The sequence below is a fragment of the Hemitrygon akajei genome, chromosome 2 (genome assembly GCF_048418815.1).
Source record: "Hemitrygon akajei chromosome 2, sHemAka1.3, whole genome shotgun sequence".
Classification (NCBI taxonomy): Eukaryota; Metazoa; Chordata; class Chondrichthyes; order Myliobatiformes; family Dasyatidae; genus Hemitrygon; species Hemitrygon akajei.
The window spans coordinates 164,704,341-164,717,315 of record NC_133125.1 but is presented as its reverse complement, the minus strand read 5'-3'; the positions used below and the strand labels follow the sequence as shown (position 1 = coordinate 164,717,315).

Below are 12,975 nucleotides of genomic sequence, written 5' to 3'. Positions count from 1 at the left end.
GTCAAACAGGGAGTGGGCGGGGGTGTGTGGTGTCTCCTGATTACTTTCCTCCTGAGTCTGCTGGAATAGATGGTGTCCAGTCCTCAGGCCCCCTGGTTTGAGCTCACCCGGCCATGGGGTAAAAGTTCTTGTTTTCAGCCCACCCGGGGTCTCTCTCTCCCATTTATGCTCACCTTTCTCCTCCACCAAGAAAACTAATCTAACCCTCTGGATTTCTCTCGAGTGTCAAGAATGGAGACAAAAGGTGAAAACTGCTGAGAAACACTTATAGAAGAGGTTTTTGGAATCTTTTCCACAGAAGAGAAAATTCAAATACATCCATTTTTATGATGGGGGTTAGTTTAAAGGAGTTTTTTTTTTTTACACACACACATTGATGTTTGCTGCCAGAACAGGTTTGCAGATATGGTGGTGGTGGCGGATACGGTGCAGCTTAAGAGGGTTTTAAACTAGAACATGCGGGATATGAAGGGATACGGACTGTGCGCAGACAGGAGGAATTTCATTAAATTTAGCATAACGGGCATTTTGGGCCCAAAGATCTGCTCGTGTGCTGTTCTGTGCTCAGTCTCCCTTCATAAGTGAGAAGCTGACACCCCTACAACATCCTGGCTAACGTCCCCTTCACCCTTTCCAGTGCAATCACGGTGTGCGGGGTAGGGGAAGGGGTCGCCTGTTCATTCACCCTGTGGGCCTCAGGCAGCTCCCTGCATTTCCTCAATGAAAACACTGACACCGTGCGGTCGGGTTCGGTAACGGGCAGTCGCTGCAAAACCAATCGTGGCGCAGATTTCCTTTTTTGGAAAAGATGCAGATTGTCTGGAAATTGTCACTAGTAAACTACAGCAGCTAATCAAATAATCTAGATTTTCGGCGTTTGTGATAACGGTCTTCTAGGAGCATGGTGTGTAAAAGTAGGAGATGGGTCATTAGAATATTTGGTTGCATTAATTCTGAGGGGTATGGCATAAGCCTGGATGTGGATGGCGGCGAAAAGAAAGCATACTTACCTGGCAGGGGAGAGACCGTGATCATGAAGGCGGTTCTCCCAGGACGAGGCTATCCCATTGCACTTCGGGTGTGCTGACGCCTGCGATGTCCCCAAATGCGGGATACTCGACTGCAAAATTTGTGGTAGTGGGGGACTGCGTTCGCGCTCTCCCCTGATTTTTAATTTAAAGACAGAATTATCTCCGATATGTGAGCGCGGGTAATTAATGACGCGTCTCGGGGCGGGTTTTCAGGCGCCTCATAATCCACCCACTTGCCTGTTTTCACTTGTGAGGTCACGACTTTAATACTTTAGCCTTTTGAGTCATTCCGTTCTTTCAAGCAACTGCACCTGAACTTGTTATCTTAAGAGGTAGGTAAGAAGTAAGCTGCGAAAAAACAATAGGTGTCGGAAACAGCGACTGACACCAAATCTGTAGAAAAGGACAAACACGAGAAAATCTGCAGATGCTGGCAATTCAAACACTCACAAAATGCTGGTGGAAGCACTGTCGGCGTTTCGGGCCGAGACATTTCGTCAGGACTCTGCACTCTGCAGATACTCTGCTGCAAATGGCAAAGCAACATACAGCAGATCCTGCTGAAGTCTCGGTGGCTGCTTACTTTTTTGCCTAAGATTTTTTTCCCACAAAATATGCTTTATTCACAATAAATTTATTACCATTACATTCTATACATTTTAATAATTATAGTCATTCACGTGGCACTCTGCTAGTTCATCTTGTATAATACAACCGTAGTTGAGGCGTATACTCCCCGCCACCCAACCCACTCCCACGGGAGAAGAACCCTCAAGAACCATTCATCGGAAGATTTTCTACTTTCAGACGCAAGGCGATATTTCCTCCCTTGACATCTAGATCCAGGAACTATAGTCTCAAGATAAAAACTTGTCCATTCGGGACAGAGTTTAAACCTCGAGATCAAGGGTCTGTCTAATCCGAAACATCGACTGTCCGTTTCCATCTGCAGATGCTGACTTCAGCCAACGCTTACGGTATGTTGGTGCCAATCACAGCATCCCTTGTCCCTTGGAGTATATTTTTCCACTCGGAAATCAATCCTCCATATTCTATTGTAGAGGGCAGAGGAAGTTCAGTATTCAAGGGAGACATTTTTAAATAGAACCATAGCACATTACAGCACAGAAACAGGCCTCTTGGCCCTTCTTGGCTGTGCCGAACCATTTTTCTGCCTAGTTCCACTGACCAGCACCTAGACCATATCCCTTTATACCGCCCTCATCCATGTACCTGTCCGAGTTTTTCTTAAATGTTAAAAGTGAGCCTGCATTCACCACTTCATCTGGCAGCTCATTCCACACTCCCACCACTCTCTGTGTGAAGAAGCTCCCCCTAATATTCCCTTTAAGCTTCTCCCCCTTCACTCTTAACCCATATCCTCTGTTTTTTTTCTCCCCCTAGCCACAGTGGAAAAAGCTTGCTTGCATTCACTATATCTATACCCATCATAATTTAATACTCCTCTAAAAATAATTTAAAAAATTATATACTCTTCTATCAAGTCTCCCCTCATTCTCCTACGCTCCAGGGAATAAAGTCCTAACCTATTCAACCTTTCTCTGTAACTCAGTTTCTCAAGTCCCAGCAACATCCTTGTAAACCTTCTCTGCACTCTTTCAACCTTATTAATATCCTTCCTGTAATTAGGTGACCAAAACTGCACACAGTACTCCAAATTCGGCCTCACCAATGCCTTATACAACCTCACCATAACATTCCAATTCTTATACTCAATACTTTGATTTATAAAGGCCGATGTGCCAAAAGCTCTTTTTACGACCCTATCCACCTGTGACAGCACTTTTACCTGTACTCGAGGTGTCAATAAATACGGCGTTAATACAGGAAGATCTCACTGTGGTAAAATAGTTTAACTTGGTCCTCAGTGCAAGAGATAAAGTCCATGAGCAGGATAGTTGTTGCCAGTGGATTTGACGAGTTTCTGTTTACAGTCTGCTGTTGGTCCACTGTTCATCTGCCAACATATTTAAAGTAAAATTGGACAGGAAAGGAATGGAGAGTTATGTGCTGAGTACAGGTCGGTGGGACCAGGTGAGAGTAAGTGTTCGGCAAGGACTAGAAGGGCCGAGATGGCTTGTTTCTGTGCTGTAATTGTTATATGGTTATAGATACTGCCTGACTTTCAAGGAAAAGGTACAGGAGCCAGAAGACACACACCCAGCTTTTCAGGAACAACTTCTTCCCCTCTGCCATCAGAAGTCTGAATGGACAATAACCTCATGCCCACTACCTCACAGTATTTTGCTGCCTCTTTGCAATAACTATTTAATTTATTTTATATGTATTTCTTATAGTATTACTATAAACAATTATCGATTGTTTTAGAAATTATACTGTAATGTATTGCAATGTCCTGCCACAAAACAACAAAATTCACAATATATATCAGTGGTATTAAATGTCTGTGTGTGTGTGTGTGTGTGTGTGTGTGTGTGTGTGTGTGTGTGTGTGTGTGTGTGTGTGTGTGTGTGTGTGTGTGTGTGTGTGTGTGTGTGTGTGTGTGTGTGTGTGTGTGTGTGTGTGTGTGTATTTCTCTGTGTGTGTCCAGTATTGGCGGTATCACCCCAGTGCCTTCAAGACCTGCTGTAGGTTCTCCTTGAACCCAGAAGTTTAAGGGAACTGTGGGGAAGATTATTAGATATTATGATCCGAATTTAACAGGTTTCAATTTCACTTTACTCATTAGTAATGCTACCAGCAACGTGGATACTCCCCACAGTGTTTCCTCTTCAGTGAGAAACGGGAGACAAGTCCTATCCTCGGGAATTCTTAGATTCCAGTAAACCTTCTGTAAGGAACGGCCCTGTGTGTCAATATCCTAGAATGAATTGGTGTCTTTGGATACATGTAATGCGAATAGAGACGAGGAGGAATTTCTTTACCTAGAGTGTGTTGAAACTGTGGAATCCTTACCACAAATGGCTGCGGAGTGCTCAAGTTATTGGACACATTAACAGACAGGGTTGATAGATTCCTGAGTAGTGAGTGGTTATGGATGGAGAGAATCAGGAGATGGGATGAAGATGGAAAATAAATCAGCAATGATCATATGCCAAAGCAGCATCAATGGACTGAATGGATACATTCTGCTCCTCTGTCTTAAGGTGATTTACATCAGGAGTTCAATAACCATCTGTTTAGAGTCTACAGACATCTCTGCAAGGTTTGACATAATTATGAGGTAAAATACCTTGTAACTGATAAAGTTCCTTTATATCCTGACATGATACGATGTTGGTGATGCACAGAAATGCCAACAGTGGTGTGGAGAGCAGCATGGGAAATGGCCCTTCTACCCAACTTGTCCATGCCCCACAACAGCATCCCTCCCAGATAGTCCCAGTTGCCCGCAACCTGTCCATCACCTCCCCTTCATGTACCTGTCCAAACACACACCTCAGAACAGAGCCTGCTGCCAATACCAATCGTCGATCCCAGCATATGGGATTCTCTCCCAAAGCAGCTAATTGAGCTGTTTTTGGTGACAATGCAGGAGCTGCTGGTCAAGGCCAACATCACTAGATCTGTCAACTTTGGGGACTGGTCACCTTCTTGAAGAACCAAAAGGCTTCTGGTAAAGTAATGCCACACTGCACCTGCGAGAGTGGGGAAATGTTGACAAAACAGATCTAGAAACAAGGTGTGCTGGACTTTGAAAGGAAGATATCCCTGGGAAAGGGAGGATAAGGAGGGAACATTCATTTATATGCATCAATAATTTAGCTCCAAGAAATTGTTGAATTTATGTTTTTGAAAACAAAATGGCAAGTTTTCCTTCTCTGGTGACGAAATATAATTACACCCAATTTAAAAAATGAAAATGTTTATTAAAAGCATCTTAAAAAATACTTAAAACTATACAAAGTTTACATTCCAAAACAGATGACATTTAAAAAATAAAATACCCCCGATACAGAGAACCCGATCAAAGAAATTCAATAGTCCAGTTACCAGTGTTTACAATTAGAACATCACAGCCAGACTCAGGACATTGACGTGACCCAGTGGTGTTACAGTGGAGACTATTCCAAAGAGCCAACATCAACATCAGGCCCACTGAAGTGTCCAGAGAACTCAAACCGAGCAAGCCCCATACTGTCACATTCACAGTCCTTTAATCCACTTCCTCAATAGTTGGTCCAGAGGAACTGGCATTCCCAGCCTGTGCCCTGCATGATTCCCCTGCGCCTGCTCCTTGGTACAGTTTGGCAATGATGGGGTTGCAGACTTTCTCCAGCTCCTTCTGCTTGTGCTCAAACTCTTCCTTCTCTGCCATCTGATTCTTCTCCAGCCATGATATTGTCTCGTTGCACAGGTCAATAACTTTCCTCTTGTCTTCTGCACTAATCTTTCCAGCCATCTTCTCATCCTCCACAGAGCCCTTCATGTTGAAGGCATAGGACTCCAGGGAGTTCTTGGCTGCAATCTTCTGCCGCTGAATTTCATCCTCATTCTTGTACTTCTCGGCCTCCTGCACCATCCTGTCAATTTCCTCCTTACTCAGCCTGCCCTTGTCGTTGGTGATGGTGATCTTGTTTGTCTTCCCAGTGCTCTTGTCGACAGCAGAGACATTGAGGATGCCATTGGCGTCAATATCGAAGGTCACCTCAATCTGGGGTACGCCACGAGGAGCGGGAGGGATGCCACTCAACTCAAACTTGCCCAGAAGGTTGTTGTCCTTGGTCATGGCTCTCTCGCCTTCATACACCTGAATAAGGACACCAGGCTGGTTATCAGAGTAGGTGCTGAAGATCTGGGTCTGCTTGGTGGGGATGGTGGTGTTCCGCTTGATAAGGGTGGTCATGACTCCACCTGCCGTCTCCAGCCCCAATGACAGAGCAGCAACATCCAGGAGTAGCAGATCCTGAACATTCTCCGACTTGTCCCCCATCAGAATGGCCGCCTGGACAGCTGCCCCATAGGCCACGGCCTCATCGGGGTTGATGCTCTTGTTCAGCTCCCTACCGTTGAAGAAATCTTGCAGCAGCTTCTGGATCTTGGGGATGCGGGTGGAGCCTCCGACCAGGACAATCTCATGGATCTGGGATTTGTCCAGCTTGGCATCTCTCAGGGCTTTCTCCACTGGCTCCAGAGTGCCCCTGAACAGGTCAGAGTTCAGCTCCTCAAACCGAGCCCTGGTGATTGAGGTGTAGAAATCAACACCCTCAAACAGAGAGTCAATCTCAATACTGGCTTGGGTGCTGGAAGACAGGGTTCTCTTTGCTCTCTCGCAGGCCGTCCGCAGCCTCCTCACCGCTCTCTTGTTCTGGCTGATGTCCTTCTTGTATTTCCGCTTGAACTCCTCAATGAAGTGACTGACCATGCGGTTGTCAAAGTCCTCTCCGCCCAGGTGGGTATCACCAGCTGTCGATTTCACTTCAAAGATACCGTCATCAATGGAGAGAATGGAGACATCGAAGGTGCCACCACCCAGGTCAAAGATGAGAACATTACGCTCCCCTTTGCCTTTCTTGTCCAGGCCATAGGCAATGGCAGCTGCTGTCGGTTCATTGATGACACGCAGGACATTGAGACCAGCTATCACACCAGCATCTTTGGTTGCCTGGCGCTGGGAGTCATTGAAGTAGGCAGGAACGGTAATGACAGCGTTGGTGACTCTGCAGCCAAGGTAAGCCTCAGCAATCTCCTTCATCTTGGTCAGCACCATGGAGGAGATTTCCTCTGGGTTAAAGGTCTTGTTCTCCCCCTTGTACTCCACCTTCACCTTGGGCTTCCCTCCGTCACTCACCACCTGGAAGGGCCAGTGCTTCATGTCAGACTGCACCGTCGGGTCATCAAACCTCCTCCCGATGAGCCGCTTGGCATCAAAGATGGTGTTGGCCGGGTTCATTGCCACTTGGTTCTTGGCCGCATCGCCGATGAGCCTCTCGGTGTCGTTGAAGGCCACATAGCTGGGGGTGGTGCGGTTGCCCTGGTCATTGGCGATGATCTCCACCTTGCCATGCTGGAAGACCCCCACACAGGAGTAGGTGGTGCCCAGATCGATACCGATGGCTGTCTCCTTGGATGCAGGCATCTGTGTTTCTGATTAAAGCTCCGACGTTCTTTATTGAAATACCAGAAGGTCTTCCTTGCTTCTCCAAGCCGATCGTTACTGCAATGCTGGCTGTTCCGTCCCTTAATATAGTCCCAGCGCGGCTATGTGGGCGGTGCTTCGTTCTTGAGGGACGTCTACGTAAACCAATGAAAACGCGGGCGAGTGACTCACCGACGAAGGTTGGAGAAGGTTCCGAGGCGGCGGCCAATGACAGCGCTGCTAGTCCGAGACTTGCCGGGGTTTCGCGAAAATTCTGGTAATAGCGAGGAAGATCTGGGGCAGTCAGCGAGGTTTCGGCAGAAACCGAGTCATTCAGGAACCCTTTGAAACACTTCTTAAACTGTACGAAACAAGCAATATTACACCTCTTCCAAAAGTTCCCCCCTCCACGCAAGAAAAAGTCTCAAGCACCTTCTGGGGAGAGAATTCTCTGACCTTAAGGGACGAAGCGAGAAAACAAGGAACGACAGCTCTGGGTAATATCTGCAGGAGCAAATTAGTAACAGAACAAACACTTAAAAGAAGGATAGCACTGAAAGTCAGAGTTTGTGACATTCAATTTTGACAAAAGGAATTTTCCGGTGTTGGCGACCAGAACAGGGTGTGACACGGATGTTTGAAAAATTGAGAGATTGACAGAAGTGACGGTGAAGTTTGCGCGAGAAGTTTTTTTTATCTGCGGCATAAATATACAGGGTTTAACTGTCATAAATAATCCTATTGCAGCTCCCGTATAATACATTGCAAAGAGAAGGTGACATAATCAAGTTAAAATAAATTATCCGTAACGCAGCGATGTTAGTGTTATCAGATGCTCCCAGAGTCTTCGCGAGATCTATCTCGCCACGTCCGGAATTTTCGCGAAGCCCCGTCGGCTCCCAGCGCTACTACCCATGTACTGTCGGTTATGAAACCAACATCGAGTGTGTGTATGGTGTGGGAATAATATTGTTGTTCAGATTTATATAATGACAAGTTAGGAATGGAAAGCCCCCTCTCCCCCTCCTACTTTCAAATCTCTTACTATCTTTTCTTTCAGTTAGTCCTGACGAAGGGTCTCGTCCCGAAACGCCGACAGTGCTTTTCCCTATAGATACTGCCCGGCCTGCAGCGTTCCACCAGCATTTTGTGTGTGTTGTATGTAATTTGTTTATGGGATTGAAAGTTCCCCGATAACTTTTTAGTGACTTTCTATGGAGGTTGTCTGCGCTGAACTCCGCCTCACCTCTGACCCGGACCCTTTCTCTTTCTGTAGCCGTGGATTGGCCAGAATACAGTATGACATTGCGAGATTTGTGGCGATCTTAGATATTTGGAGCATAATTCATTAAGGTAAACTCAGCGTGTGTATTTATGAATGGTGTAAAAGGCAGCAGAGATTAACCAGCCAGAGCATTAATTTTATTTTATATCAATTTCAGGCCTGTGGTGTCGGCAAGCATTAGAGTTTAATTTGGCTCAGCGCTGAGATGTAGTCCCGAGGATACAGCAGTCTTGTGGAGGTTGTGGATCATGTCTATATTAGTGATATTGCCCTAATGTGTTGACTCGCTGCTGGAGGTTCCCTTGGCCCAGAGGTCTAAGGTGCTAGGGTCAGCTCCGGATGAGAATCGGGTCTGTCACAGACGTACACTCAGTGGGCACTTTACTAGGTACAGGACAGCTGTGTGTCTGCTGGTTAATGTAAACATCTGATCAGCCAATCATGTGGCAGCAGCTCAATGCATAAAAGCATTCAGACATTGTTGAGTTGTTGTCCAGACCAAACATCGGAATGGGGAAGAAATGTGATTTTTTAGGTGACTTTTACTGTGGAATGACTGTTGGTGCCAGACAGGGTGGTTTGAGTATCTCAAAAACTACTGATCTCTCGGATTTTTGTTCACAACATTCACTAAAGTTTACAGAGAATGGTGTGTAAAACAAAACCATGCAGTGAGTGAAAATGCCTTGTTATTGAGAAGGTCAGAGAAGAATGGCCTGTCTGGTTCTGGATGACGGGAAGGTGACAGTAACTCAAGAATCCACGTGGTACCACACTGGTGTGCAGAAGAGCCTCTCTAAATGAACAACACGTAGAACATTGAAATGGACGTGTTAGAGCACAGACGCACACTAAGACAGCATTTATTATGTGTAGGATGTATCGAATAACGTGGCCACTGAGTGCAAATCTCCCCCAGTGTGTGGGTGATTGATTGGTGTAAGTGTGTGTTTGTAGGTCAGTGCAGAATGATGGGGATTGGTTCATACAGAATGATGCCATGACTTTACTGTTCTTCCGTACCCACAAACTGGTCAAAATCTTTCTCTTCCCACTAAGCAGTTAAACAAGAGCTGACCACTGACCTCCAATTCATTCTGGGAGGCTGAATATTGAAATTCAGGACTGTTCCTCACAAAACAAAATTGGTAAGTTGTCACAAACACATCTACTATAAAGTCAGCTCTTTCTGTCAGTTCCCCGGGATGCTTTCCATCAGGGTCTGGGGACTTGTCTACTGTTTACTCGGCCTACCCATTTGCTCATCACTCTCTCTTCAGTGACAGTGATGGTCGGGGGTTCTCACCTCCCATTGCATTCATAACGTCTCTCCTTGACATGTTAGATGTGTCCTCAACACAAAGTCAGAATCTGGCACATGTAGTGAAATCTGTTGTCTTTGAGGCAAGAGCGCAATGCAATACATGATATTAGAGAAAAAAAGAATTACAGTAAGAATCTTTATGCATATTAAACAGTTAAATTAAGATAAGTAGTGTGAACGCACAAATTTTAAAAAAGCAGTGAGGTAGTGTTCATAGCTTGTTGATCAGGACTGTGGGAATAGTGGTGTTAAATATTGATGGTGATGCAGCTCTGTAAAACTCTGCTTAGGCCACACTTGGAGTACCATGTCCAGTTCTAGTCACCTCACTATAGGAAGGATGGGGAAGCATTGGAAAAGGTACAGAGGAGATTTACCAGGATGCTGCCTGGTTTAGAGAGTATGGATTATGATCAGAGATTAAGGGAGCTAGGGCTTTACTCTTTGGAGAGGAGGATGAGAGGAGACATGATAGAGGTATAAGTCAAGTCAAGTCACTTTTATTGTCATTTCGACCGTAACTGCTGGTACAGTACATAGTAAAAATGAGACAATGTATTTCAGGACCATGGTGTTACATGACACAGTACAAAAACTAGACTGAACTACGTAAAAAAAAACAACACAGAGAAAGCTGCACTAGACTACAGACCTACACAGGACTGCATAAAGTGCACAAAAACAGTGCAGGCATTACAGTAAATAATAAACAAGACAATAGGCACAGTAGAGGGCAGTAAATTGGTGTCAGTCCAGGCTCTGGGTATTGAGGAGTCTGATAGCTTGGGGGAAGAAACTGTTACATAGTCTGGTCGTGAGAGCCCGAATGCTTAAGAGCATTTCCCAGATGGCAGGAGGGAGAAGAGATTGTATGAGGGGTGCATGGGGTCCTTCATAATGCTGTTTGCTTTGTGGATGCAGCGTGTAGTGTAAATGTCCGTGATGGCGGCAAGAGAGACCCCGATGATCTTCTCAGCTGACCACACTATCCGCTGCAGGGTCTTGCGATCCGAGATGGTGCAATTTCCGAACCAGGCAGTGATGCAGTTGCTCGGGATGCTCTCAATACAACCTCTGTAGAATGTGATGAGGATGGGTGGGTAGGAGATGGACTTTCCTCAGCCTTCGCAGAAAGTAGAGACGCTGCTGGGCTTTCTTTGCTATGGAGCTGGTGTTGAGGGACCAGGTAAGATTCTCTGTCGGGTGAACACCAAGAAATTTGGTGCTCTTTACAATATACAAGATTTTAAGAGGAATAGATAGTGGACAGCCGCCGCCTCTTCCCCAGGGCACTACTGCTCAATACAAGAGGACATGGCTTTAAGGTAAGGGGTGGGAAGTTCAAAGGGGACATTAGAGGAAGGTTTTTCACTCAGAGAGTGGTTGGTGCGTGGAATGCACTGCCTGAGTCAGTGGTGGAGGCAGACACACTAGTGAAGTTTAAGAGACTACTAGACAAGTATAGGGAGGAATTCAAGGTGGAGGGTTATATGGGAGGCAGGGTTTAAGGGTCGGCACAACGTTGTGGCCCAAAGGGCCTGTAATGAGCTGTACTATTCTAAGTTCTATGTAAATAATGTCTTTGAAGAACAGGCTGCACTGTTGAAGACTCTGCAAAGGAGTGTATTAATGCCAATTGATGCACTTCATTTTGCACGAGGCAAAATTAACAAGATAAGAAGGAAGTATCTGGGAGACAATGTGTCTTGGAGTGAGAAAGTTACATTTTTCTCAGCCAAAATTGTGACAGGAGCTACAAATTCTCTGGTGACCTTGATAAACCACCTCTGTGTTTATTGAGAAGAGAGGTTTCCTGAGGGCGAGGTACAAGAACGGGCGGCTTTTGATTTTTCCGTACATGCGGGATGGGACTTCCATTTTGGCAAAGACCAGGTCAGTGCCTTGTGTGGAAAATATCCTGATTTCCTTGCTGAAAATGCTGTCATAGTGAAGCAGTACAACGACTTCATATTTACTGTACAGGAAAAAATTAAATCCTAACCGATTACCAGCTCGTCTGAAATGGTGACATTTGCAACTCAAAATGAAGAGTTTTGTGACCTTGCAAAGCTGACGGACAATGGCAGAACCTTTCTTACAACTAGCGCTGCTCGTGAAAGAGGTTTTAGCCTCATGAATCAAATCAAAAACAAGCTGAGGAACCGTTGAAGTGAGTGTCATTTGGATATGCCAATGGGAATTCTCTGCTGGAAGAGGATTTATTAGTCTGGACAAAGATGGGTAAATGCCATAGACAGCAGGGAGAAAAGTGACTAAGCAACTTGAATATGTTCATTATCTTGTTCACATTTATGTCTCTCATGTAATTCAGCTACCAATTCGGTGCTGTACGCAATGATTTCCAAATAAAACACTGATCTGGATACATTGTCAACCATTTTAGACCACTTCAATAACATGTGAAACGATCGATATTGATCATCTCCGGTCTCTCTGATTACCATATCCGCCGGGGATCCAGCCGGGACTAAGGGGCCTCCTATTTGCTGGCGGTGCAGTTTTATATTTTTAATCTTTTTTTTGCGGTCTTTTTTCCTACTTGCAGTTGAGCGTTCAAAGCCTTCGTCCTACCTCCGGAACTCTTTGGTTTGTTAGCAGGATCAGTGTTAGCCGATCGACTGCTCACATTTCTCGCTTTTCCCGTCTAGGATTTCAGTTTCAGTTAAGACAGCACAAAGCTTTATTCACACTATGCACGCAATGAGCGCTCACTGGTGTGTTTCCACAAGTCTCTGAGTTCAGTCACGGAATAAATTGGGAGCTACCTTGGTACCCCCACGAGTACCCCCTGCCGTCCCCCTTTCAGCTAGGAGACTGATTTTCCTTCCCAACTTGGAGGGCACCTTTCTGTCTTGCTTATCCTTTTTGCCTAGGGATCTTTTTTGGATCCTGCTGTTATAGCCTCCCCCTTTCAGCTAGGAGACTAGATTGAGGATCCCATCCTCCATCGCCAAATTGTTGCGGAAAAGGGTACTCGGACCCGGAGGGAAGTTACTTCAGAAAATCTTTATTGATGCACGATATCATGGAGAGCCGAGTCACCGAAAGCGGAGTTCTGAGACTCTGCTCGACAACGGATTACACTCTTATTTATACCCCAGGCGTACGTGACAAAAAGCACTTAAATCTGAAAAAGAGGTGTTACGTTCCCAATAACCGGGTGACTTACCAGCAAAGATAGAGAGGTCTGCTGAAGTCTGATGGTACTATTTTCAAACGTTTTTATTTATAAAGGGGCACAAACGTATGGTTA

At 45.5% G+C, this 12,975-nt stretch overlaps 1 protein-coding gene, 1 long non-coding RNA gene and 1 other non-coding gene across 3 annotated transcripts; 2 read left to right on the top strand and 1 right to left on the bottom strand.

Moving 5' to 3' along the window:
* The first annotated feature begins 1,002 nt into the window (after nucleotides 1–1,002).
* LOC140722411 (U1 spliceosomal RNA) lies at nucleotides 1,003–1,166 on the top strand. Its single transcript, XR_012097609.1, has one exon. It is a non-coding gene; the product is annotated as a U1 spliceosomal RNA (small nuclear RNA).
* Nucleotides 1,167–4,861: 3,695 nt separating this feature from the next.
* On the bottom strand, nucleotides 4,862–7,171 carry LOC140717921 (heat shock 70 kDa protein 1A-like). The gene has a single exon (XM_073031610.1). It carries the CDS (start codon nucleotides 7,090–7,092, stop codon nucleotides 5,170–5,172), a length of 1,923 nt encoding a protein of 640 aa, XP_072887711.1. The 5' UTR covers nucleotides 7,093–7,171; the 3' UTR covers nucleotides 4,862–5,169.
* A 1,086-nt stretch (nucleotides 7,172–8,257) lies between these two features.
* Nucleotides 8,258–9,823, top strand: LOC140717894 (uncharacterized). Its single transcript, XR_012096640.1, has 2 exons — nucleotides 8,258–8,445; nucleotides 9,440–9,823. It is a non-coding gene; the product is annotated as an uncharacterized lncRNA (long non-coding RNA).
* Nucleotides 9,824–12,975: the final 3,152 nt, after the last annotated feature.